We start from the raw sequence: 26,270 nt of genomic DNA, 5'->3' as shown, positions 1-26,270 counted from the left end.
AAACCTCAAATAACCCTTTAGGCTTCGCAGGCTGCCCAGGCGCTGCTGGTGCCAGACACAGGCTGCCCCAGAGGGTCTGCAAGTGGGGAGAGAGCAACGACCCCCTTATCATCACTGGGCAGAGAGCCGTGCTCCTGGGGAGCTCCCAGGCCCCTCACAATTCTCTGCTTACCAGAGTAGGCAGAGGAATGGAGTCTTCTCTCCTTACCCCGGTAGCGGTGGGGTTGGAGAAGGAGGAGGGCTCCCACTTTAAGTGAAAACAGGGCAGAAAATGCCTGCCATCTCAGGATCTGCAGCACATTGCCTGGGCTCACAGGTCCATCAGCGCCAGCACCGCGGAGGACAGCTGGCGGCTTCTGCTGGCTCCAGGCTGCCTCAGCCCTGCAATTGTGGCTTTTGGGGGGCCCTAGGAAAATATTTCTCACCAGCTCCCATTTAACCTTCAGGTTTCTGTTCACTTTTTGACTCCCTTTGTTTCTTAGCAACAAGCTCCCTTCCCAGGCTCACATTTCTCCCCTGGTATTTGCCTTCACACTGAACACTGGCAGCGTCTGCTTAGATCAGCAGTGGTAATTTTCTGGTTAAAGCCCTCAACCTGTGGCTAAGCTGATGCACAGCAATACAGAAATAAATGGAGGCTAGCCGGGGTGCCCCAGGGCTGTGGTGTTTTATACATGGGGCTTTTGGGCCTTCTCCTCTCTTTTATAAACAAGGTGCTGAAAAACGTGGGATGCCCCCATCATTCCCTGGCAGCATCACTGAGGGGTCCCTGTGTGACCACCCCTGCAGCGGATGCAGGCACATCGCGGTGCACCCAGATCCTGGCTTGTCCTGAACAACGTGCCTCAGGCAAGAAATTGTTTTGGCACAAGCCTTACAAATAAGGGGAAGAGCTGTGGTGCTGGAAAATACAAGGAAGGGTTGGAAGCCTCTTGTTTCTGCCCTCCTTGCAGCAGGAGCACGGAGCGCGGCCACCACCCTGACGGAGGGAGCAGTGAGGTTTGGAGTCGATGGGGCAGAGGCAAGCAGCCCGGTGCTCCTTCCTCACTCTGAGACCTCCCTGTGCAATGGAATTCCCGTCCCTGCGAGCTGGTGCTGAGGCATGAGCTCACGGGAGCACATCCATGAACTCTCCCACCGCTCCCAGCAGGCTGAGGATGAGGATGTCGGGGGGCACTTTGTCCCCAGCTCCCACCAGCTTTGTAAGACACCAAGACCCCCCCCCCCCGATGCTCCTCCTCACCTCGGACCAGTTCCCCACGGCCCACTGGGAGGGACAGGGGACGTGCCGGGGACAGGGCGCGGTGGCGTCCGGCTTGGAGAGGTGCTGGCAGTCGGCGTGCCGCAGGGCCCTCTGCTCGTCCAGCCCCACGCTCTGGATGCAGAGCACCGTCCTCTTCATCAGCCCCGCGGGCCCGCAGCTGACCGAGCACTTCTGCCACTCCCCGACCCACCACCTGGGACACGTGGAAGGGAAAGGTCTGAGCCAGGAGGTGCCCGTGGGCTTTGGCAGCCTGCAGCGGTCGGCTGGGACACGGGGGAGTTAGTTATGATCCCAACGCAGCGTGCGCTCCAGCCCAAGGGCAGGGAGCGGAGACCGAGAGACAGGGATCACAGAATCATGGAATCAACCAGGTTGGAAAAGCCCTTCAAGCTCATCCAGTCCAACCGCTCCCCAGCCCTGCCGAGGCCACCACTGCCCCGTGGCACTGAGGCCTCGTCCCCACGCTGTGCGAACACTTGCAGGGACGGTGACTGCAGCCCTGCCCTGGGCAGCCTGTTCCAATGCCTGAGCACCCTCTGGGGCAGGAATTGTTCCTCAGCTCCATCTAAACCTGCCCTGGTGCAGCTTGAGGCCGTTTCCTCTGGTCCCATCCCTTGTTCCTTGGGAGCAGGGACCGACCCCACCTCACTACAACCTCCTGTCAGGCACTTGTAGAGAGCAATAAGGTCCTGTCTGAGCCTCCTTTTCTTCAGACTTAATGGATCAGCCCCCGTGTTGGTCCGGGGATGTCTATCTACACGGAGAGGCCCCGCCTGGATGGTGCCTTCCCATGTGGGCAAGGAACACACCGTGGTGGTCGGGCAAGCACAGGGATTTGCAGGGTCCGGGATCCATTCTCAAGCATGAGATTGAGGAGAGGTGCAAACCCAGGGGTGCAAATCACTGCACACACCCTGCTGCAATGCAGCGCGGCAGCTACCGAGGTCCCCCCGCTCTGGTCACCCCCGGCACATCAACGCCTGGCCAAGAAGGAGCGAGGGGCAGCAGACCTGGCCGGGCAGGGCTCCTCGCTGCACGGGCGCTGCTGGTCGTCGGGGCGGGTGAGCGCGTCGCAGTGCCGCTCCTCCACGATGCCCGACAGCTTCTCCACACAGTGCACGACCTGGCGCTGCACCCCTGCGGGCACGGAGGGACATCAGAGAGGGCACCCTGCATCCCCTGCCAGCGGGAGACAGGGCACCCACACACACACACCCACACACACACACCCACCCCTGCGGGCACAGAGGGACATCAGAGCGGGCACCCTGCATCCCCTGCCAGCGGGAGACAGGGCACCCACGTACACCCACACACACACACCCACCCCTGCGGGCACGGAGGGACATCAGAGAGAGCACCCAGCATCCCCTGCCAGTGGGTGACAGGGCACCCATGGTCACACACACACACACACCCACCCCTGCGGGCACGGAGGGACATCAGAGAGAGCACCCAGCATCCCCTGCCAGTGGGTGACAGGGCACCCATGGTCACACACACACACACACACACACACCCACACACACACACCCCTGCGGGCACGGAGGGACATCAGAGCGGGCACCCTGCATCCCCTGCCAGTGGGAGACAGGGCACCCATGGTCACACACACACACACACCCCTGTGGGCACAGAGGGACACCAGAGAGGGCACCCAGCATCCCCTGCCAGTGGGTGACAGGGCACCCACGTACACACACACACACCCCCCCCACACACACACACACACTGAGGCTTTGGGGCTGTGTCCCAAGAGGAGCCAGCTGGCAGCAGCACCGTCCTTTTTGGCAGCTTCTGCCCCAGCTCACGGATAAATCACTGCCAAAGCCTCGTGTCCCCATCTGCAGTGCTTACACGGTGACATTTCCCCCTCAACATGCTGCCTGCTTCCATCCTCCCTCTTGCAACATGTACTTGACCCCTGACTTGGAGAGCTGCAGCTCTTAACCACTGCCAACAGCTGAGATTGATGCAACCCTGCTGAAGCTGCTGAGTTGTGCTTGGGCTCAAGCTCTTGAGAGCTCATAGGGCCAGTGGGGCTGGAGCCCTGGGGCTGGCCCTGCAGAAGCAGCTCAGTCTGAGCTCTCCCAAACCCATGTCTCAGCTCCCGCCATCACCCAGCCCAGCGAGAGGGGCTCAGTCAACTCCAGCTGCTTGCCTGCAGCTGGACATCCTCACCCAACCGCCTGACCTGTGTTTCCCTCCTGTGCTGGAAGCCAAACCTTGCAAAGGAAAGCTGGTTTTAAATGAATTCAAGTGCCCTCCACTCCCATCCTCCTCCACTCCTCACACTGCAGCGCCCATACAAACCCACAGCAATAAATTCAAGCATAAATGCACGTAAAACACCCCACCAGCTCCTGCTGCACTGCAACCCTCCTGCTCCAAGCAGGAATCCACCCCTGTCTCCCAGGAGCAGGCAGGAAACACCTCCCAGCACTCTGTGCTGCCTAGAAAGTGTGAGTGTGCTTGAATTCCCTTTTTTCAGTGGCAGCAGCTCTTGAGGAAGCCCTCACTGGTCTGAGCCTCCCCTCTTGCAGTGTGCTAGGACCATCCCTCTCCATTGGCTACCCCAAAAGCTGCCCTGGGGACCCCGGGATGCCCAGTGGGGTGGGATGGGGGGAACGCAAGTGTCTGACACCGTGGGTCAGTGCAGGAGCCCAGTGCTCTGCCTGCACCAGGCACCCTCCCATGTTTCTCCCCATAAACCCCTGTAAACGATCCCCCCTGGAGAGACCCAGCCAGGCAGGAGCCCTTCCACGCTCCCTGGACTTCTCTAAAGCTCCTTTGTCTCCATCACCCTGACACCAAGGAATACCCGGCACAGTAACAGGACACCGAGGCACGTGCTGCTGCAGCCTGGGGTCCCGGCGCTGCAGTGCAGTGACCGCAGCAGAAGTTGCTGTTTTATCCCCCCATCCAAGACCTCCTGAAGGAGGAGGAATTCCTAAGGCCTCCTCGCGGCTGGGAGCCGGACTCACCGGTGCCGCACGTGGCGGTGCACGTGGTCCACGAGCCAAAGCGCCAGAGGAACTCGGGCTGCTCGACGGCGTTGTCGCTGTCGGCGGGGCGCTGGATCGTGTACTGGTACCGCACGCCTGGGTTGGTCTCCTGGAAGAGCAGCTGGGGGGGGAGGACAGCGGTCAGGAGGTGGCCCCAGGACCTGCACCCCAGGACCATTGCATCAATGGGGTCAGCGAACGGCTGAAGCAGCGGAGGAGCTGCCCCTGCTCAGGGCGCTGGGCTTGGGGCAATGTCAGGTAATGATTACAAACAATGAGGACACTGAGGACCACCAGGAGCTTGGTTTTGTGTCTCCCCTGATGAAGGGCCTGGAAGGATTCCCCTGTAAACAATGCTACTGATGCAGGCAGCCCCAGCCAAGGACCTTCTCAAGGCTGAGCATGGTGAAGGGCCCAGGATGGCCAGACATCCTCTTCTCCATCCCTTACCCTGCAGGCAGCTGCGGCAGGAGGTTTCACCTGCAGGCTGAGGCCATGGGGCAGGAATGACCCTCCTGGTGGCCAGGAGGATGCTGAACATCTGCCTCTCCATAACCCTTCCTGACTTCTCCAGCAAGGGGTAGTAGAGCTGGAGGGAGGCTCTGATTGCTCCCAGCCCCACGTGCTGAGCTGATGGGGGCTGCCCCAGATGGATGGACATCTGTCACTGTTATGCGTCCTTTGGGATAGCAGCACCAGTCTAGCCCAGAGGAGGAGGACTCCGATCTCCTCGCCTCCATGTGTCCCAGGGAGCAAACTCCAGTGATGGCTGGAGGCGACACACGTCCGAAGGGATTTCCCTGATGGCCCCAACTTGAAGCAGGCTCCTGCTGCTCTCAACACTCACCAAGCGGCTCCTGCAGCTGACAGATCCTGCCCAAGCACCTCCCGCACCCGCTCCCAAAGGCTGGGGGTTTATCCGTGGTTTTCTTAGCCTGAGTTCTCCCATTATTGCCAAAGCTTTGTTGTTGTTGGAGCTGTGGCAGGAGCGAGGGCGTCTTTCCAAAACCTCTCCATGGATATTGACTCGTTTTTGTCAGAAGGTTTTAATTAGCTCACGAATCCCAGAGAGTGCTTTGGGGGTGCTGAGCACGGCAGCATGCCCAGCACCAGCAGCACGCCCAGCACCAGCAGCACGCCCAGCACCAGCAGCACGCCCAGCACCAGCAGCACGCCCAGCACCAGCAGCACGCCCAGCACCAGCAGCACTTGGCGGCAGACGAGCCCAGCATCCTGCTCACATTTCACCCTGAGCCTCTGCTGAAAGACAAGCGAGAGGCAAAGACTTTGGCTGCTCAACGTAGCCAAGCTCCAGGGTGAGCTTGCGGGAAAGGGCTGATGCTGATGACAACAGGGAATGGCTTTAACCTGCCCGAGGGGAGACTGAGCTGAGCTCTTAGGCAGAAGCTCTTCCCTGTGAGGGTGCTGAGGCGCTGGCACAGGGTGCCCAGAGAAGCTGTGGCTGCCCCATCCCTGGCAGTGCTCAAGGGCAGGTTGGACACAGGGGCTTGGAGCAAGCTGCTCCAGTGGAAGGGGTCCCTGCCTGTGGCAGGGGTTGGAGCTGGAGGAGCTTTAGGGTCCCTTCAACCCAAACCAGGCTGGGATTCTATGTTGGCTCCTGACAGCCATTGACAGGCAGAACCCTCACCCCTGACCATTGCAGTGGCCATTCCCAGGGACAGCAAAGTCCCTGCACTGTGCTGCTCCCCCCCCCCCCCCCCGACAGTTATAACCCCTGCAAAGCTCATTGAAATATAAACCCAGGCTGAAAAGTGATTCCCCGGGCAACTCTTTTCCATGGATACAAGGTGAAAAGAGAGAGGGGTTAGCTCCCAAAATAAAGCCATCTCCAGAGAAGCCCCTGAGCTGTGGCTGCTGCAGCGCAGGAGGGGATTAGCAAATTGGACTCATAGGAAAAGCATTTGCAGGATACACCAGGTGGGAATTCAAGAAGGGAAGAGGCTCGAAGCAGGACCAGCCCCTGGGCAACTGCCCAAGCTTGGGGAAGCAATTTTGCCTTCGGAAGCCATGGGCAGCCTCCCAGCTGCAGGAAGCAAATGTGCAGAAAGAGTAAAACTTGACATTTCTGGATTTCAGAGGACTTTAAATGATCCTTTGGGATTTCTGCCTTCCGCCTCAAGGGCTTTCGTGAGGAATCAGAGCTGACCTGCAGCACCCGTGTGTGGGCCATGGAGCATCACCCCATGGGCTGAGCTCCTTGCCACGGTGCTGGTGGGAGCACAGCATTGCTGACGGAGCCGCTGAGCCGCCCTCTGTCACCACAACAGTTCCCAGCTCTCACCACCTCCAGGCCTGCCAGAAGCACCACGGGCTCTTCCCCGCTCTTGATAAGATAAGGGAAAGGCCTCAGGAAATGGGCTCTTTCTCCTCATGCTCTCTCTCCGGTGTAAATATTTTGAGGAATGCTGCAAAGGGGGCAAGGCATGGGCTGGAAACGCTCCCTGGGGAGGCAGCGGGTGCTTGGCTGCTCCCAGCGCTGGCTCCCAAAGGAATACACCCTCAGTGGCAGGGGAGTGCCGTGATGGACACCAGCAGCTCATGGGAAGGCAGGAGATCCATTGGTTCTGTCCCCTTCCCACTGTGCATCCCAACCACCAGCACCGCCCAGAGTGTACCTGGATCCACACAGGCTCCACAGTGGGCCCTGGCGAGGTGAGGTTCTCCCAGTTTCCTGTCCTCTTATAGGTGAAGGTGGTTCCTGCCACCCTGTAGTCCCCGTTCCACTGGATGGTCCAGCCTCCATTCAGGAAATACTTCTCCGGGTCCTCGCTCCGCAGTGCCAAAAAATTCCCGGCTTCTGCGACTTCTTCAATGCGGATCTCGCGGGCTCCCACGGGGATGATCCCAATGTCAACATAACCTGGGAATGGAACCGAGTCAAAGACGCGGCAGAGATGATCCGTGCCTTTAGGTGGGTCCTAGCATCCCCTGGGTGTCAGCATCACGCCAATGCTGACATCTCTGTAAGGCACCAGCAGGCACTGAGCCCGGCTGGTTCCCTGCTGGGACAGCCCAATGCACAGTGAGGCATTTCCCACACGGGCACTGCAAAGGCATTTACCACACCCTGAATGTGTCCTCGTCAGCACACAAAACCCCTTAAACCTCTCCAAACCAGCTCCAGCATGCACAGATTTGGTTTCAGGCCTCTAGACACAAAAGAGCCATAAGGAGATGTTTTTCTTCCAAGGAGCAAGAAGCGGAACGCCAGCGTCACACCTCCCCATGCTGCTGCTTGGGTCTTACCCCATCCCGATTGAGAAGCTGGGATTAAAAACCAGGCTGCAAACAGCAGCAGCGAGCCTGGCTCGGTGTGCAACACAGCGCGTCGGGGATGGAGCCGAGCGCCCTTACCCAGCCCCTCGCTGTCCTCGAAGGTCTTCTGGACCGTGTGGCACGTGGAGCCGTCCCCGTGGCACACCCCGCACCGGTCCTCCACCGCGTTGGAGTCGATCTCGTAGTCACAGCCCACGTTCTGCAAAGGCAGCGCCGTCAGCACCCGCTCCCCGTGCACCCCGACCCGCTCCCACCGACAGCCACCAGAGAGGGAGAGGAGGACCAGCCTTGGTCCTCAGTGCTGGGGAATAAGGAACACAGCGATGCAGCCACATCGGCTGCAATACGGGTTTCTCCAGCATATCCTCAGGCTCCTGCTGCCCTGCTCATACACAGTGAGGGTCATAAGGATCATGTTTTTACCTTTTCCTACCCAAGCTCCTGGGCAGCAGAGCCTGTCAGCTCAGTCAAGGTGGGAAAGCCCCTTGGTCCTTGGTCCTGCTAGTTCTGTTTCAAAACACTTCCCAAAACCCTTTCCTATATTCTGCTAAAACTCCCTACACGTCATGCCAAATGATGGAATCACAGAATCACGGAATAGTTTGGGTTGGAAGGGACCTTAAAGCTCATCCAGTTCCAACCCCCTGCCATGGGGCAGGGACACCTGCCACTAGAGCAGCTTTCTCCAAGCCCTGTCCAACCTGGCCTTGGTTGTGCTCAATTTCCTCAAGGGAAATTACATTATTATTATTAACAGAGATTAAGTAAGTCTTTACCATGGATCTCATGGAAATAAGGAGACTTTGGAAGTGGTGAATGACAAAACGAGTCAGCTCAGCCCGTTGTTGTGTGCGAGGGCGAGGATGGTGCTCACCCAGTGGATGGATAACAGCATCCACCTGCATTTCCTGAGCCCGGGGGGTCCTTGGGCTCCCTGCCCAGTGCGGCACCCACCTTGCAGATGCCATTGATGCAGAGGTCGCGGCTGGCGTTCATCTCGTAGCAGGGTGTCCCGTCAATGACGGCGTCCCGCAGCTTCTCTGCGAAGTACTCGTGCTCGGGGCGGCAGTGCAGCTCGCAGGGGTTCACTGGCAACGCAACAGGCACAAACAAACTGAACCCCAGCAGCTGGGGGCCAGCGCCACAAAGAGAACCCAAACCTGCAAGCCCAGACATCCGTACTATAGGGTGTAAACACGCTGCCAGGCCAACCCTGGACACGCACGGCAAAGTCAAGCCCTCGGCGAGACTCTGCCTTGGGTTTCTCATTGGGGCTGCAGGCAGGAGCCTGGCAGAGGGCTTTGCCCTCACTCACTGTTGTTGGGCACTGGTGTCCACTTGTAGAACTTCCCTTTGTAGAGCATGGGGTTGAACTGGCTGCACTGGAGCTGGCGGAAGGAGGGCTTGTCGGGGGGACACAGCCGGACGTTGCAGATCCGGAACCGCTTCCGCTCCCCCAGGCAGTACCTGCCCCCGTACTTGGGCCTGTCCACAGGGGAGAGGGAAAATCAGAGTCACAAAGGGTTTGGGTTGAAGGGACCTTAAAGCTCCTCCAGCTCCGGCCCCTGCCACGGGCAGGGACCCCTTCCACTGGAGCAGCTTGCTCCAAGCCCCTGTGTCCAACCTGGCCTTGAACACTGCCAGGGATGGGGCAGCCACAGCTTCTCTGGGCACCCTGTGCCAGCGCCTCAGCACCCTCCCAGGGAAGAGCTTCTGCCTAAGAGCTCAGCTCAGTCTCCCCTCGGGCAGGATAAACCTGTTTCCCCTGTCCTACCAAATAGAGACCGACCACAAGGGGAAACTCCCTTTTTATTCACAGCTAAGGGAGGGTGGGTTTGTACCTGCCGCTAAGGTTTGATCAAGCCTGAACCCACCTGGAGTCAACAGGGAGCTCTCCCAGTTATAACCCACCCATCGCCCTGCTGCAGTGTTGGTGTAAGGAACCTGCCTGCGAACCCGACATCCGCTCTGGGAGGATCCCCAAACCACAGAGCAAGCTTCTGAAACCCATGGAGCCATGGCCCACGTCCTTCTTCTCCCAGTCAAAAGTAACAACAGGTTTTTCTCAGATGCCAACAGGCTCCCAAAGTACTGCCACTGCCTCCTGATGCCTTTTCCTCGTGTCACAGCGCTCGCCATGGCCCACATCCCCACGACCAGATGAACATTACCTGGCCCCTGATCAGCAGGGTCTGGGCACACTTTGCTGAAGAGAATGAAGTTACTCATTACTTTAGGGCTGCGTTTCCATGCCCTGCCCCAGGGAAGGCCTGCGGGAGGAGCCTGCCCAGCACACACGTTTGTTCACTCCATCCAAAAGGCAAAGCTGAGGATTCAGCAGCAGCGGCCAAAGCAAACAACTGCCCCGGGAAGTTCTGCTGCTTCCAGTGTTTGCTCTCCTGCCCGCAGCTGTGTTTGAAACACTCCATCAACTACAACAGCACTTCTGCCACTCAACTCATGTCAAACACTAACCCAGCCCTTGACCTGGGACCGAGATGACAGCGCTTCTTGAGACAGCCCGACTGCATGTGCTGAAAACAACGCGCCCAAGGAAGAGAAAGCACATCTGGGCTCTCAAGAGAGCCTGCTCCCGTAGCTTTCAGAGCTCCTCCAGCCATTGAAAAGCCACTGCCCCTGGGACGATGCTCAAAAGTCCTTTTCTCTCCCATCCCCTGGGAGAAAAGCACTCTGACAGCCAGGGCTTTGGCTGAATCCAATGCAACAGTGATTTGGTGACCAAGGGGGCATCTGAGGAGCATATGGGGGACCCTAAAAATCCTGGAATGGACCAGGCTGCTCCTTCATCACTGCCAGGATGCTTCCAGGGGGGAGCCAGTGCTGGCTGTGGAGGCAGCAGGCTGGGTGGAGGCAGCCTCCAGCCGGGCACAGACCAAAGATCCCTCCTGGAATGCAACGGGGTGATAAACAGCAGCGGGATTTGTCAAAAGGGCTCTGAGTCAGGCTCAAAGAACGACTGGTTTTCTTTCCTGTCGCTAAAGGACACTGGATGTGTTTTGTAACGGGAAGCAGGGAGTCTTTGCTTTGTTTGAGTCATTGCAACTGCTCCCTGCCTGCGGGAGAGACTTGTAAGTGGAAGGAGACAGAGCAAACTGCCCTCCCAGAAGCTTCCATTGCCCAGTGGTGGGATAACCCTGGGATGCCCATAGCACTTCAAAAGCACATCATTCAGACCAATAACTGCATGAGCACAGAATCCCAGCCTGGTTTGGGTTGGAAGGGACCTCAAAGCTCATCCAGCTCCAACCCCTGCCACAGGCAGGGACCCCTTCCACTGGAGCAGCTTGCTCCAAGCCCCTGTGTCCAACCTGCCCTTGAGCACTGCCAGGGATGGGGCAGCCACAGCTTCTCCGGGCACTCTGTGCCAGCGCCTCAGCATCCTCCCAGGGAAGAGCTTCTGCCTAAGAGCTCAGCTCAGTCTCCCCTCGGGCAGGTTAAAGCCATTCCCCTTGGCCTGTCCCTACATCCCTTGTCCCAAGCCCCTCTCCAGGTTTCCTGCAGCCCCTTCAGGCACTGGAGCTGCTCTCAGGTCTCCCCTTCAGGAGCCTTCTCCTCTCCAGGCTGCCCCAGCCCAGCTCTCTCAGCCTGGCTCCAGAGCAGAACTGCTCCAGCCCTCGCAGCATCTCCATGGCCTCCTCTGGACTGGCTCCAACAGCTCCACGTCCCTCTGGTGCTGGACACAGGAGTGCAGGGGGCTCTCCCAGAGCGGAGCAGAGGGCTTTGCCGTGCTTCATGGGGCGATAAGGACACGTTGGGTTCCTCTCCTCAGCAGGGTCCCATGGAGGGGCACAGGCTCACTTACGTGGGGCTGCTGCACTGCCTCTCCGCGCTCTGCACGCCCGCGCCGCAGCTGCGGGAGCAGGCAGCCCAGGAGCTCCAGGAGCTCCAGCCGCCGTTGATGGCGTCGGGACGGAAGCCCACGGGCACGCACTCGCCATTGAAGCACCACTGCCAAGGGACAGAAAGCAAGGTTTAAGGATGTAATAACTGACAGTGAGTCAGAGAGCCCGGCCGCGGGGAGCAGGGAAGCCCAGCACCCATGTTGCTGCAGGAGCATCCGTGCTTCTTTCGCACAGAGGTACCTGGGGTCAGCCGGGATGTGCCAGAGCCTCGCACACCCCTAAGCGATGGGGAATTCGGAGAAGTTGGGCTGTTTTGGGGACTTGTCTGAGGGAACACAGCCAAAACTGTCCTGGGACCCCTCAGCCAGAGGGGAGAACCAGCAAGGCACAGCCACAGGCAAAGTGGAGGTGTCACAGGGAGCAATGTCTGAGCCCGTGCCCATTCCTGGTGCTCTGGGGCCAGCGGAGGGGACACCGAACCTGACCATGACAGACATCTACAGCTGGTTTTGTAACCCTGTAGTTTTATGCTACCTTGGGCAGGAAATGCCTGTTCCAGAGGAGCAACGTGTGACAGCTCTGTTCCAGGGGGGCCGTGGTACATCCTCACCCACGCAAGGGTGACCAGAGCTGGCTGCAGACACCCGGTCCCCTCCACACCCCATGCAGCACCCACCGAGCTGTCATGGGTGCTCCTGGACCCCTCCACACCCCAGACGTGGGAGAGGAGCTTCCCCTGCAGGGGTACAAGTTCTGCAGAGGAGCACCCACCGCTGCAGCAAACGCAGAGCGGGACAAGCCCTCTGCTCTCCTGCCATGGTAATGAACTGCGGGTTCCACCCTCTCGAGGCGTTTTCAGCTTCCCTTGGGCAGAGCAGGGGCAGTGGGCTGAGCCGGTCCCTGTGTGCAGGACCAGGGGGCTCTGCTCCCCATTACCTTGTTCTCCCCGCAGGCCGTGCCATCAACAGCAGCGTCCAGCTTGGAGTGGCACGTGTTCCCCACCGTGCACCACAGCGTGTTGCAGACGCTCTGCGGGAAAACACAGACGTGCAGGACGTGGTTACTGCAACGGCATCAGCAGACCTCAGAGCAGCTTCCAGTATCTGAAGGGGGCCTATAGGGATGCTGGGGAGGGACTCTTCATTAGGGACTGTAGTGACAGGACAAGGGGTAACGGGTTCAAACTGAAACAGGGGAAGTTTAGATTGGATTTAAGGAGGAAATTCTTTCCTGTGAGGGTGCTGAGGCACTGGCATGGGTTGCCCAGGGAGGTTGTGAATGCTCCATCCCTGGCAGTGTTCAAGACCAGGTTGGACAAGGCCTTGGATGAGATGGTTTAGTGTGAGGTGTCCCTGCCCGTGGCAGGGGGGTTGGAACTGGATGACCTTAAGGTCCATTCCAACCCTAACCATTCTATGATTCTATGATTCGTTTCACTTTCAGGGAGAGGACACAAAGCCCCCACCCTCAGAGCTGCACCAGCCCCTGTTACATCGGGGGGGGACGGGACCCATTGCTTACGTCCATGTCATCGCAGAAGGTGGAGTAGGCGCCGTACTGCAGCCGGCACTGGTGGCCCACGTCGTAGAGGACACCCGGGGGTACCAAGGGGTAGTCCAGCACCTCACGGGCTGGGGGGTCATCCAGGCACAGCCCCCAGCCCCGGCTGAAAGACAGAGGTCACAGCAGCATCACCACCAGCCCCGCACACCTGTAACAGTGCTCCAGCAGTGCCTAATGGAGCACCCAAACATTAACTCGTTGATGTCCCACCACGATGAGGAGCAATTAGTATTTCTGCTGCTATGACCCCGGCTCTCAAATCAACCCAGAGTTGCTCCAGCACACGGGTGGGCACTTGGGGTACCAGCTCCCCGAGCGATCACCCCACAGCCCCTGGGAATAGAGGGTTATGGGGAAGACAAGGCAGCAGCAGCTTCCCCATGCAGCTGCCAGGCCGGTGCCTTGCACCGTCCCCTTTTCCCCTCCGAGATGCCCCTGTCAGAAAGCCAGAAATACCATTTTTTCCTCGGAATAACCCCCTGGATTTCTGCTCTGTGAACAGGCCCTCAGCCAGGACCCTGCCTTCAGCATTCAAGGCAAGAGTTCTGCCGAGCAAACATTTCACTGCTCAGCACCAGGTGCTGTCCCTGTGTTCATACATCACCCTGACCCCAGAAACATCCCCCCGGAGGCCACAACCCGCGTGTCAATGCCCTGCTGATAGCAATGAAGTTGATTGCCAGCAGCAAAACGCATTCACCCTCATATCTGCTGCTGCAAACTGTGCTCGCACTGTGCTGCACAGGACTGCAAAGGGATATTAGAGCTGAGCCACTGAGGCGGCTGGGGGCAGGCAGCCAGGCTGCGGAGCCACAGGGACAGCCCTGCACGGGGCTCGCTGCTCCCAGTGCTTTCGCTACGATACTCCACAAACACACAAGACACTCTCACTAGTTCAGCTTCCAGTGTTGATGCAAACAATGCTGTTTCCAGCAAGGCAGAGCCCCTGGCGAGCGTTCCTCAGCAGATTAGATTACTTGGGCTCGTTGTGATTGGGAACAGGTTTAAATGAACGTGAAACAAGACTCTTTTTAACCCAAACCAACAACACAGAAACAAGGGTCAGCAGTATGGCAGAGCTCCTGCTTGGGGGGCTGGCAGTCCCATGGGGTGATGCCCAGCAGAACCAGCACCCCCTCCTCCCTTCCCATCCCACCCCAGTGAAGTCCACACTGGTAAACAGCTCACTTGGTGGGGACAGCTCTTCAAATACCTTGTATTGTTTTATAAGCAGCCTCCCTTTTGGAAATATCAGATTGTTTTCAGCAGTCCAGGGCCCTGACAGTCTCTATTCCACGCTCACAACAGAGGGAGCATCCTTCCTCTCCCAGGCAGGTTGGAGGGGCTTGGAGCAAGCTGCTCTAGTGGAAGGTGTCCCTGCCCGTGGCAGGGGTTGGAACTGGATGAGCTTTAAAGTCCCTTCCAACCCAAACCATTCCATGGGTCTATGACACTGGTGTTCCTCAGGACGAGTTTGTCTATTCAGGTACTAGCACATGGGATGATGCACATCATCCCCAAACCACCACAGCCCTCCTTGTCCTCTGATCTGCTTTGAGTCACTTTGTCTTGTCCCAGCTTATGGGACAGATCTCTGCCCCAGCATGGGGGGTGATTGATTTGCTGTCAGCTCTCCAGTGCTCTGTTCAAAACCTATTTCTTCATTAAATATTTTACAATCTTCCTACTGGTGCCTTCCATTGGCCAAAACACATTCCCGAGCCAGGAAAAACTGGCAGGAGCTTCCCTGTGGCTTGGCAGGGGTATGCAGTAAACCACACTCAGCATTGAAACCACGCAGAGTCTGCCTGCTTCAGTCCTTCATTAACGAGCCCGGTGATGGAGGGGATGGCAGGATGATTAAACCTCCATATGGGAGCAGGCTGGGAGGATCTGCAGCTACAGCTGAGAGCAGGATTAACATTCCAAAAGCTCTCGGAGAACGGGAGGAAGGGTCCAAAAAGCCAAGACGGAATTCAACAAAAACAAAGTGGAGTTTGGGAAGAATCAGCTGCACAAACAGGGACTTGGCAGAACTCAAAGGCAGGGGAAGACCAGTCATCCCCAGGCTCCAGGGAGCGGCTGGAAGGAGCACATGGAAGGATGATGGTAGAAAACCAGCAGCACTGTGCAAAGGGGCTGAAAACCTGGTTGTCTGGACTAGACAAAAAGCTGAAGGGAGATGAGACAACCTGCAGCTGTGCCAAGGCTGCTGCTGAGATGAAGGGAGGCTGCTCTGTGCCATTGCATGCCTGTGGTGCAGGCATGAGACACTGGATCCCGTTTCATAAGGGTATTCCACCAGGCAGGCTGCGAAAGAGCTCATGTCAGTGTGAGGGTGGAGAGCAAAGAGCCCACAGCATCTTCTGACTCCTCTGAGGGTTAGAGGGGGAAACCATGGAACACCAAAAAGGGCTCAAAAATGCTTACATGTGCTTGTAAAATAATCAACTTTTGTAAAATAAGCATCATCTGAGTGCCATTTCTGTTTTAAAACACGAGATCCCTTCCAAGCACATCCAGCAACCCCAGGTCAGCTGGGTCTCATTTTCCGGCTCATTCCTTCCCATTCTCCTGCCAACATCCTATTATAAGGCACTCATGTCTGTGCTGGCTATGAGCCTCTCCCTTGCCTGGGGGATGTCACAGCCGGTGGAAGATGCCTGCCAGGATCTGCTCCACTCTCAAGGAAGAGCTGCCCCTTCTCTGGGGACAAAGAGACCCAAACCCAAGCAGGGAAGCATCCAGCTGCTCCCTTTCTTCCCCCTCGCAGCCCAAGGTTATCACAAGCAGGAAATGCTTAACTCCAAAGTGAAGGTTAAAAGCAGAAGGCCAAGAACACTGAATATGAGAAAGCTCCGTTCCACCAAGAGCCACAAATCAACAACTGCTCCCCCTGCGTGGAGCCAGGGCCATGTGTTCCGGGATGGGATCTGGAAACGGAGCTCAGCCCCGGGCAGCCTCCCCGTGGTCCTCACCCAGCTCTGCCCACCGCTGTTTCTTACTGATGCTCCCACTGTTTTCTAACCATCCTGTAGCAAGGAAGGAAAACGATTCCCCAGTGCAAGGCACTGGCTGAGAATCACACATCTCTGGGCTGCTTTCCTAGGAACTTCATAACAACAGGCTGAAAACAGCCACGGGGTGCTAAAAATATACAAATGCACAGAAGAATCTGGCTCAGTCTCGTTCCCTCACGTGGTGCCTCCTGCCTCCATGCAAACATCAGCTGCGGAGAGCAGCGAAGAAAACCTCTGGCTCTATCTAAGCCACTGCCCAAACTGCTCTATCTAAGCTCTATCAGTGCCACTGCCCAAACACTCGTGCTGCTGCTCTGTTCAAACCCATCCTTCACCACAAGGCCTGAGGCAACCAAGGGAGACAAAAGCATCCCCTGACTCCTGGCTCAGCTCCCACTCACAACCCCAAGCCCTGAGCCACCCCCAGCACCTCCTGAGGGAGGAAGAAGAGGAAGAGAGGACGAAGAGGAAGGGAAGACGAAGAGGAAGGGAGGACGAAGAGGAAGGGAGGACGAAGAGGAAGGGAGGACGAAGAGGAAGGGAGGACGAAGAGGAAGGGAGGACGAAGAGGAAGGGAGGACGAAGAGGAAGGGAGGACGAAGAGGAAGGGAGGACGAAGAGGAAGGGAGGACGAAGAGGAAGGGAGGAAGAAGAGGAAGGGAGGACGAAGAGGAAGGGAGGACGAAGAGGAAGGGAGGACGAAGAGGAAGGGAGGACGAAGAGGAAGGGAGGACGAAGAGGAAGGGAGGACGAAGAGGAAGGGAGGACGAAGAGGAAGGGAGGACGAAGAGGAAGGGAGGACGAAGAGGAAGGGAGGACTTACTCGAGGAATCGTGTGATGTACTCCCGGCTGCAGCGGGACCAGGTGAGTGGGGACGTGTCATACAGGAGCTGTGGAGACATGATGAAAGGTCTTTTCCCAACTGGCTCACAGTCATTGCTGCTTCCATCATGCTGAATCCCAAAACTGTGTAAGAGCACAGCCCCACAAAGGAGAGGTGAGCCGCACGCCGCTACAACCGCGCAGCCTCTCCGCTCCCAGCACAACGACACCCAGCGCCGGCCACCACAAACCATCCCTGCTCTGGGGGACTCGGACACCGACACTGGCCCTGCCTGTGGGGGACACTCAGTGACAGCAGGGACACTGCTCCGACCTCTGTCCCACGCTTCGGGTTCAGCTGTCTTAGTGAAAAGTCAGCCAAGCAGGAAGTAATGGGAATACGGAACGAGATCAGGTTCATTAAACTGATCGGGTATGGGGTTTTACCACACAAAGATACTTGGAGCAAGCTGCTCCAGTGGGAGGCATCCCTGCCCATGGCAGGGGGTTGGAACTGGATGAGCTTTAAGGCTCCTTCCAACCCAAACCACTCTTTGACTCTGTGATTTCATATTATTTACTATGATGTTCAAGTGATCTGGTCAAAATGTAATTGACATTATGGCAAGCAAATTTCCGCTGCTGCTTCTATACACAGGTCCTGTTTTAAAGCTTCCCAACGGGCAAACCTCCTCTCCAAACCCTTCAGCATCGGCAACCCGGGATAACAGCCAACAGACAAAGGCGGGTTCTCCAGGCTGCCTTGCCCTGGGTGATTTTCCTCAAACCTGGAGCAACCGAAAACTTCAACCTGAAGCGAAATTCCCCAGCAGAGCTCTCACGGGTGCGGAAGGTCTGCACCAGTGAGGAACCGACGGCAACCTCCTCCCGGCTTCCACCCGCGCCTTCGCGAGCCCCGACTGAGCAGCGCAGGGGACCGAGGGCAGAGGAGAGGAGGAGGAAGCTGGTGGTACCTGTGTCCGAGCTCATGGGCCACGGTGAAGGCCAGCGGCAGCCCCGTGTCCTCGTTGATGTTGCAGCTCCTGTGGGGCTGGCACATCCCCGCCACGTGGGACAGCCCCAGGGTCTCGCAGGGTCTGTTCATCGCTGCGCAGATGTCCTTCCTTGGGTGACCGACACAGACACAGAGCAGAGAGATGGGGTGAGGCGGGCAGGAGCACGGGATGCAGCCCAGCCCATGAGGGAGACACACGCACACGGGCCAAACAGAAGTGAGAATGGAGACATCCAACGTCTTTCCGCAATGGAAAGATTTACGACCTTTCCCTTCCCCTTTACTCTCCCAGTGTCCCTGGCTTATTATGAAGCCTGATTAATGGGAAGTGCTAGCCAGCCTGGCTACGTTATTCCATTGTGTAAATAAAGCTGATGCTGGGAATAATGAAGCAATTACTACGTTGCTTGGGGAAGCACATCCCAGGAGTGCTGTGGTCCAGGGCAGAGCAGCTCCAGCCACCCAGGAAGAGCAACTCCATTGAAGTGCAGGGCCTTAAGTGCTTTATTTCTGCTACAAAGCAAACTGCCTAAAGAAGATAAAAGTGCTGTGGGTTGTGAATGATCACACAAACCACCGGGATACCTCCAGCAGCCAAGTCCCTGCAGCCTGAAACCATCAAACTGCTTTTCTTTGACTGCAAGGTGTAGAAACTTGGCCAGAGGTATGAATTCCTGCGAGCTTCATGGGGGGGTCAGGGGCCTTCTCAGAAGCTCCTCTGCCAACCTACATTAGCCTCCAAGGGAAAAAGGAGAGTTAATCCCTGTGTACATCTCCTGACAGGATCCAGCCATTCTTGGGCTTGGCAACAGGGCCATGGGGAAAACCTGGTTCGGAAACCTCCACTTCTACTCAACCGGGAGCTGTCTCCAGGTTTAAACCTGAGATGCGAGACCAGTTCCAGCATGAGGACCAGGCTCCCTTCAGGTTTCATGTCACACATCTGATGGGCAAGTGTCCAGGCAGGGCTTAGGCATGGAGAGCAAGTTTCCAACAGCTCCCACTGAGATGTCCCCCTGCCTGCAGATGGTTCTGGCTGCCAGAACAGCACCTGCAGCATAAAATCAGCACACGGGCACAATACCTTGTGAGCAGGACTGCGACGTCGTGGTGCAGGGGATGGGAATCTCCTTTGACGTTGATGCTCTTCTGCCATTTGCAAAAGCTTTTCAAGGTGTTGTCTGCATGGTGGGAGATCTTCAGATCCTCCTGCCAATGTAAATAAAAGTCTGCTGTGATATTGGCGCTGGATCCCGCTGGGTTTTAGGATGCAGCAGGGAAGGGTCTGATTTCAGACTCAGCAGAGTGGAATTGGGAGTAACTGCCATGAGGATGGAATTGCTTCATAGTTATAGGTTGTAGGTGGGGTGGGAATACAGTGCTGAGTGGGAATACAGCGCGGGGTGGGAGTACAGCGCCTTTCTGCTTTTTTGTCATCTCTAATTCAACCAAAACATTAACTCATCTGGTAATGGGGGTTAAGAAACACTGCAGGAAAATATCCCATCCTGCCTGATGGCAGAGGATGCAGCTGAGCCCATCTGAGTGGCACCAGGATCCCTGAGAGCCCCCGCTGCAGCTGGGAGCACAAACATCCAGTGATTCACATCCCCCTGCTACCGGTGGCGATGCTGAGTTACCATGAATTATCCTGGGAATCAGACATCAGAGCTCCTCTGGCTGTGCCCCTGACCTCACCATAGCTGCAGCCCACAAAGACAAGCAAGGCACAAGCACCTGCATTTCTCTTACCCGAACTCATCCAGGCCATGAAGACAGCACAAGAGGGAGGTTACGGGCTTTCAAGGCCAGCTCTCAGTGTATCCCAGCCTGGCTGCCAGGCTGCCAGTGAGTCACTGTGTTTTCTCCTTACCTCTTCATCCTCCAGCAGGATGAGTCGCACTATGGCAATGTTGATGGGATTCCCAATGCTGGCGTGGTGGAACAAACCTGCCACCTGCAACAGCAAGAGCCAAAGAAATAAAGCCTGAAGGAAAGATCTTGCCCTGTGTCACTGCTGGGAAGGGCTGCAGGGGAGCACAGCTCGAGGGGAACACACCGAATGTTGCTGCCAACATCTCTGCGAATTCCCCGGAACAAGACCAGATGCAGACCTGGACTAAAGCATTTGGAGTGTGATGATACCCGTGCAAAATTGATCTAATCTGTGTAGCACATTGAAACTCATCCAGGAATGCCTGGGGGAACACCTCTGCCTTCAATAGAGGTGTTTAACATCTCAAAGAAGGCCTGACCTCCCGGGGTGCCTTCATCAACCCCAGAAACCCGGGGATGTTTCTGAGGTCCTCTGCCCAATCTCACCCTCTTTTCTGGCCGTCAACCAAAGCTCTCTTCTGAAATGCAAATAGGTGCTACCACAGCGGCAGAAGAGCGAACAGACTCAACCGACTCACCCTGGTTTATCTGTTTCCTTTATGGCACCAGCAAGTCCTTACAGATTCTCAGTGGAGACCCCCACAATCTGGTTCTCCTTCCCTTAACCGTCCTAAGTGGCACCTTCCCAGGAACGCTGTTCCTGTCTCTCCTGCTAACCAGGCCAGTGCTGGCACTGGATCCCTCTGCGGGTATGGCCAGCCCTGAGTGCGAGCGAGTCTGAGCCTAAGCTCCCAGCTCCCTGTGGGTTTCTCCTCCTCTAAGGAGGTTTCCTTATCATGCAGAGGGTCATGGGTGGCCCTCGGACAAGTTTCGGGGTGGTTTCAGCTTCATCCCTGTGCCCAAGTCTCCCTGCACTGAGATTCTGGCCTCAGGCTCACTGACACCAACCCATCCTCCCATGGTGGATGCAGCCCTGAGCAATGCAGAAAAGCCACTGCGCGGGTGGGAACGGCCTGTCTGGAGAGAGGTTTGCTGAGGTCCCACCAGGGATGAGTCCTGGCAAGCCCAGTGGTCTTTATGCCTCACAGCCACGTCCCCGAGGAGCCATGGGAGGAGCAGGACTCACCATGTTCATCACGGTCAGCACGTACTTCTCGATGCTCTCGCTCCCGTGGTATTCTATCATCTTGGTGTCTGCCACCACCAGCGTTTCCACCCACTTCTCCTTGCTGATGGAGCGCTGCTTTATTCTTCTCCTCCGGTGCTGCTTCTGTTCCCATCTTTCCCTCCGCTTCTCAGACCTCTCCAGGCTTTCCTGGGATTCTGAGGGATCAAAGGAGATAAAAAAAAGACTTTGTTGTTTTGATGAAATGTTTGCAACTTTGCTAAAACCTCATCAAGAGATGCCCGAGCGTGCACCACCGAGAACCAACCCCCAGCGTTTGTGACTGCCACCCCAGGCAGAGACAGTTCCCCAGTACCATATGCTCTGCACCCCTAACACTGGACTTGATGCCTTGAGCCAAATCCCAAAGCTCATCAGTGTCCTGGGCAGGCTGGGGTGTTGCAGCACTGCACAGAGTCCCTTCAGCCACACAGAGACAGAACTCTGCTCCTTCCCATAGATAAACAACAGGAACATTCATGGGGCTGAAAGGGACCGGAGGAGAGCTCGGATGCTCCTCACGCACACCAGCAACTGGGAATTCTCAAGCAGAGACTTTTCCTGTGACACCGCTCCAAGATCAAGGTCAGGGTCAGTCCCAAGCTGGGTAAAGGCTTTACAAACCACATCCCACACAGTGGGAATTGCTTTTATGACCAGTTTCTACGGGCTCAGCCTTACTTTAACAATGGACTTTTACATTTTAGGGACTATACTGTACGTTAGCTGTGAAAGAGAGTTTTATCCCCCAGCCTGAAAAATCCCAACTATCTCGATAATTTGATGCACTGCTAATACCACTGTGACAGTTTAATCACAACAGCTTCCTTGGAGCTTGCTCCCATTGTGTCCTTTGCTGCTAAGCTTCCAGCCAGGACGTGAAGGTACTGCAGAGAGGATGGGGCAGAGGGCTCCCAGGGAGGCATTTTCCCTTTGAGCTCCCTCTTAAACTCTTGTCCAGCTGCACACACAGCCTGCCCTCGGTATTGACAGAAGCTAAATAACACCTAACAGCCTAACACCAGCTGGCTGCACCGTGCTTTGCAAAGAAAGCCAGCAATCCATCACACAAAACAAAAGGCTTGCAGTAATTAAAGCCCTGCAGACTCCTGGTTTCCTGCCCAGGGCACACTTCACGTCCACTCTGCTAGCCCAGATTGCAAAAGGGATTCACACGGGCTCTATTACACCCAGTGAAAGTCATTTACCATGAGCAGACTTCGAAGTCTAGAAGGAGCCCTTATGATAGTTACCATAGATTAAATGATAAACTTAGATTAACAGAAGAATGCCTGAAAATAACCTGATTACAGGAAAGCCTGAAAATAACCTGATTACAGGAAAACCAAACCAAACCACCAAACCCCCTTTTGTGAAAGCAGGGAGCCCTAAGAAATGTGCAAACCAAGATGCACTGTGTGAAGATGCAGCTCCACTGATGCAGATGAGGAGCAAAGCGCCCGTGAGCTGCTGGGGATGTGCTGAATTCCTCAGTACATGAAATCTCGGCTTTGGGAGTTTCTCCAGCCCATCTGCTCTAGACAGAGGAGCAGGAACCAGCAGGAACCCTCTGCCCCACACAGACTGACTCTGGGGCAGCGACTGGGTTTCACTCCCAAAGTCCAAGGCCCCAGCAGGTCAGAAACCAGCGTTTGCAAGGAAATGGAACCAAACCCTCAGTCTCCACAGCACAGGGGGCTTTGCAGCAGGGCCAGAGGAAATGAGAATGAGAGGCCTGAGGTTCAGCACGGGCTGAGTCAGGTATGTGACAAACGTAAGCAAACACAGAAAATGGGCAGGAGAAAAATGACCCCAAGCCTGTGTGCAGCGATGCCCGTGGCTCGTGGGTGAGCTCTCCCATGAGAAAACTGCCTGTGGAATGGCTGCATTGGCACCCCTGGGGCCAGGGGCTGTTCCACATGAGCAGCTCCAGGCTGTTGGACGCTCACCCACCAGCAGCATCGTAGTGGTTGTCTATATTGGGCTGAGGGTTTTCTTTCTTGCCAGCCTATGTGGCAAAGGGAACCTCCAGCAAAACTCAGACTAAGAGCCGTGAGTGTCATTGATGGGTGCTGGAGGTTGAGATGGGAGCTGAATGCCAGGTTTAATGAGTCTGTGGAGGCGATGCAGTGGGTTAAGGCTTGGACCTGCTCCCTTTATGTATGAGGTGCTTCATATGAATCACAGCTGCTGCCGGCTCACTGCAGAACTGCAAGAGGAAGGGGACCTTACCTTGCACACCGCAAGTCTCCTGTGGAGCTGGTGGCCTCCTGCCTGCCTCTGCCCCCAGCTCGGGTGCCTGGCGCTTGTATATCCTGTGGGGCTGTGCTGCTCCATCCTCCCGAAAGCTGCGGGACACTGGCTCGATGAAGTAGTCCTCATCCATGAGCCGGAACACACCTTTCTGGCAGGGAGAGACAAAGTATCGCTGTGAAGCTGTCTGCATACAGCGCAGACCCACATGAAGAACCTGGGAATGGAAGAGGGCTTGCAACTGGTACTATGGCTATATTAAGCTCTAAACTCCCAGACAAAAGAGAATAAACCAGCATGGAGCAATCGGTAAGACAGCAAAAAGCTAAAGAGATCCCATCACAAAGTACAGATGGGTGGTGAGCCCCATGGGTGTCTGACAGTGCAGAGCTCAGGGGATGCAGGGACGCTGAGAAATGCCTCCTCCAGAGAACCAGGGCACACATAAAGTGTCAGACCATTCCCACTGCACCTCTGCTGACCTTCCTGGAGACCTCAAAGGATGGCTCTGACTGCAGTGCAGCACCAGCACTGCGAGCAAGCATTGCACCAACAGAGGTGTTTCCTGAGCAAAACCCCCTCAGATGCAGCCGGTTGCTTCGGGCCGTTGGCAGCACCACTTTCCCGACACAGAGCCACAGTGATTTCAAGACTGGGTAGAGAAGGTTTCAAGCAACTTCAGGCTGAGTTCTGCTCACTGTTTATGGGCTGCAGACCCTCTCACAGCCTTGCGCTGATGCCTCGAGTGAGCGAAGAACTTCTTCTGCTTCATAAAAGCCAATAGTAATCCCCAGCACGATACTGTTCATTTTCAACACACTTTACAGACCTCAGTGATGGTGTTCACCAAACACCACAATGGAATGGGTGTTTTCAAGTGACACAATAGATGGGTAGCAAATTATTCAGTAAGTAACTTCTTCTTTTGCTCTCCTGTCTGTGTTTAATTCACAGAGCAGTTTAATTCTGGATGAGCTTTAAGGTCCCTTCAGCCCAAACCAGTCTGGGATTTTATGGTTGAAGTCTTGAACTTCCCTGGCAAAGTGCTGACACAACAGCCTTCCTTGGGAAAGGCCGCCCAGCTTTCAGCCACACTTCAAACCCATCTGCAGTGGAACAGGGCAGTGGAGGTGCCCACAAAACATGGTTTCCCTGCACAGGAGCTGCGCTATCTAACGCCCCCCGGGCACCCAGCAGCTGTGCTATCTAAACCCCCCCGGGCACCCAGCACCTTGCTCTCAATGTGTTCCTCATCATCCCACATTTAGTACTAGAAGGCGGAGGTGAAATGAGAATTGCTCTTTGGGAATTCGATCACAAACAAGTAAACACTCCCGGAAAGTTCCCAAACCGCTGGAATCCATGGGAAATCTACAGTCAGCTCATCCACAGCTGCACCGAGCCTACGGGATGAGGATCCCGACTCACTGCTGCCGGGAGGAGCTTCGCTATTGCTTTCAGCAGCAAAGAGGCTTTCCCACAGCTCCTGCTCTGTCCTGTGCAGGAGGGATCTGTACTCACCAGGCCATCGCAGGTGCTGAGCGCGGCCGGACCCCCCTGCAGCGCCCGGCTCCGAACCTCCCCGATCATATGGCAGGAGTTGTAGGGCTGAGACTGGATCTTGGCGCTGGCGATGCCCCCGAATCGCCTCTCGGTGACGAAGCCGGGCGCCAGGAGGTTGTTGTTGAGGCTCAGGTTGAATTTCAGGGGTTGTCCTTTGTAACGCAGCTCATAGAAGGCAGGAAACTTGCTCCTGGAGGAAAGGGACCTGCGGTGAAGGGCTCGGTGGGCCAGGTCATAGGACAGGAAGGAGCCGCTCTCGTCCACCTTAATGGGATGAACGATGTCGCTGCTGGAGTACGGCGGAACGGGCTCTGGGGAGGAAGGGGTCCTGTGGTTACCTTTGGGGCTCATCTCCCCTCACGCTGACCCCCCGGGGCAGCCCGGTGGGGTCTGGTACCCAGACAGCAGCTGGACCTCGTAACTGGTGTCCCCGTGGGGGCACAGGCAGAGCCCCACAGCCATGGGGCGCATGGACCCCGCTGGGTCCGGGCCGGGCTCTCTGGGAGAGGATGGAGGCGGGTAACGGGGGTCCCGCAGCTCCCGTTTCCACACGCACATTCCCGTTGTTCCGTTACAGCTGCGGGTTAAAAGAACCCAACCCAACCCAGCCAGCCGAAAACCACCAAACCCCCTCCAATCCCGGTGTGAAACGGCATTTGGAAGCCGGCCCTGGGGGAAAAGCATCCCCGGCACTGGGCACTGCCCCGGCTGAGTGGAAGCGAGGGAACCGGGGGGAACCGGGGTTCCCTGCCCAGCCAACGCGCCGACATCCCCGCGCGTCCCGCCCGCTCCCGCATCCCGTCCCGTTCCCCCCCCCGCTCCGGACCTGTCCGCTCGGTGCCTCCGCCCGGCTGCGCGCCCGCTGCCAGCGCCAGCGCGGCGGCGAGGCTGAGGAGCGCGGCCGAGGCCGGCATCGGTGCGGGCGGCGGGGCTCGGCGCGGCGGGGCTCGGGCACGCCGGTGGCGGGGGGCGGCCGGCGCCGGGAGCGGCTCCGCCTCTCGGGGTGTGCGCGGAGGGGGCGCGGGCAGCGGGAGCCTCGGCCCCACGGCGCGGCCGGCGGCGCCCCCTGGCGGTGCCGGTGAGGAGCTCCCTCACCGAGCCCCGGAGAATTCGGTGCAAGAATGAGAAACGGAGCCGGGGCCGCGGCTTCCCCTGCGGCGCCTGTGCGTGCGTGCGTGTTAATTACCTTAATTGCATTTCGCAGTGGTAATGAGCTGGCAGCGGAGGAGCGGGATGGTTTGATGCTAATTCAGCAACCCCTCGGGGCCAGCCCGCGGCGTTCCCGGGAGCGGCTGTACCCGCTGCCGCCGGCCCCGGGGGATGCAATCGCTTAATTAAAGCGATGTTATTAAGTATGCAAATGAGGCCTGAGCCCCGCGCGAACACGCTCCCTGGCGGCCGCCACGGGGAACGGGCAGCACTCAGGGCGGGGGGGCGCTGCTGAGTAGCGCGAAGGAAAACCGGGCAGTCAGCGCCCGGCTAGCTCAGTCGGTAGAGCATGGGACTCTTAATCCCAGGGTCGTGGGTTCGAGCCCCACGTTGGGCGCATTGTTTTTTTTTCCCTTCTCTTTTTTGGTGCCTTTTCCCCCACCCTCGCTCTCTT

General features: G+C 57.0%; 1 protein-coding gene and 1 non-coding gene across 2 annotated transcripts in view; one reads left to right on the top strand and one right to left on the bottom strand.

Annotated features, from left to right (window-relative positions):
• ADAMTS7 (ADAM metallopeptidase with thrombospondin type 1 motif 7) overlaps positions 1-25,598 on the bottom strand; it is a 38,618-nt gene extending 13,020 nt beyond the window's left edge. The window contains exons 1-18 of the mRNA XM_057422685.1: positions 25,494-25,598; positions 24,626-24,978; positions 23,084-23,255; positions 20,813-21,009; positions 19,724-19,807; positions 18,935-19,059; positions 17,810-17,959; positions 16,836-16,979; positions 12,951-13,095; positions 12,366-12,458; positions 11,390-11,535; positions 8,882-9,051; positions 8,521-8,654; positions 7,645-7,765; positions 6,906-7,150; positions 4,249-4,390; positions 2,275-2,401; positions 1,244-1,457 (exon numbers count right to left, since the gene is read on the bottom strand). Coding sequence (XP_057278668.1) covers positions 1,244-1,457; positions 2,275-2,401; positions 4,249-4,390; positions 6,906-7,150; positions 7,645-7,765; positions 8,521-8,654; positions 8,882-9,051; positions 11,390-11,535; positions 12,366-12,458; positions 12,951-13,095; positions 16,836-16,979; positions 17,810-17,959; positions 18,935-19,059; positions 19,724-19,807; positions 20,813-21,009; positions 23,084-23,255; positions 24,626-24,978; positions 25,494-25,581 — 2,850 coding nt within the window. The 5' untranslated portion in view covers positions 25,582-25,598. The remainder of the gene's footprint in view (positions 1-1,243; positions 1,458-2,274; positions 2,402-4,248; positions 4,391-6,905; positions 7,151-7,644; positions 7,766-8,520; positions 8,655-8,881; positions 9,052-11,389; positions 11,536-12,365; positions 12,459-12,950; positions 13,096-16,835; positions 16,980-17,809; positions 17,960-18,934; positions 19,060-19,723; positions 19,808-20,812; positions 21,010-23,083; positions 23,256-24,625; positions 24,979-25,493) is intronic.
• A 542-nt stretch (positions 25,599-26,140) lies between these two features.
• TRNAK-CUU (transfer RNA lysine (anticodon CUU)) lies at positions 26,141-26,213 on the top strand. Its single transcript has one exon. It is a non-coding gene; the product is annotated as a tRNA-Lys (tRNA).
• The last annotated feature ends 57 nt before the right edge of the window (positions 26,214-26,270 follow it).

Source organism: Pezoporus wallicus, unplaced genomic scaffold (genome assembly GCF_028554395.1).
Source record: "Pezoporus wallicus isolate ANWC-B61680 ecotype Strahan unplaced genomic scaffold, APGP_CSIRO_Pwel_v1 contig_13178, whole genome shotgun sequence".
In the NCBI taxonomy this organism is placed as follows: domain Eukaryota; kingdom Metazoa; phylum Chordata; class Aves; order Psittaciformes; family Psittacidae; genus Pezoporus; species Pezoporus wallicus.
The sequence above is the reverse complement of the archived record's forward strand: the minus strand, read 5'-3'. Positions and strand labels throughout refer to the sequence as shown.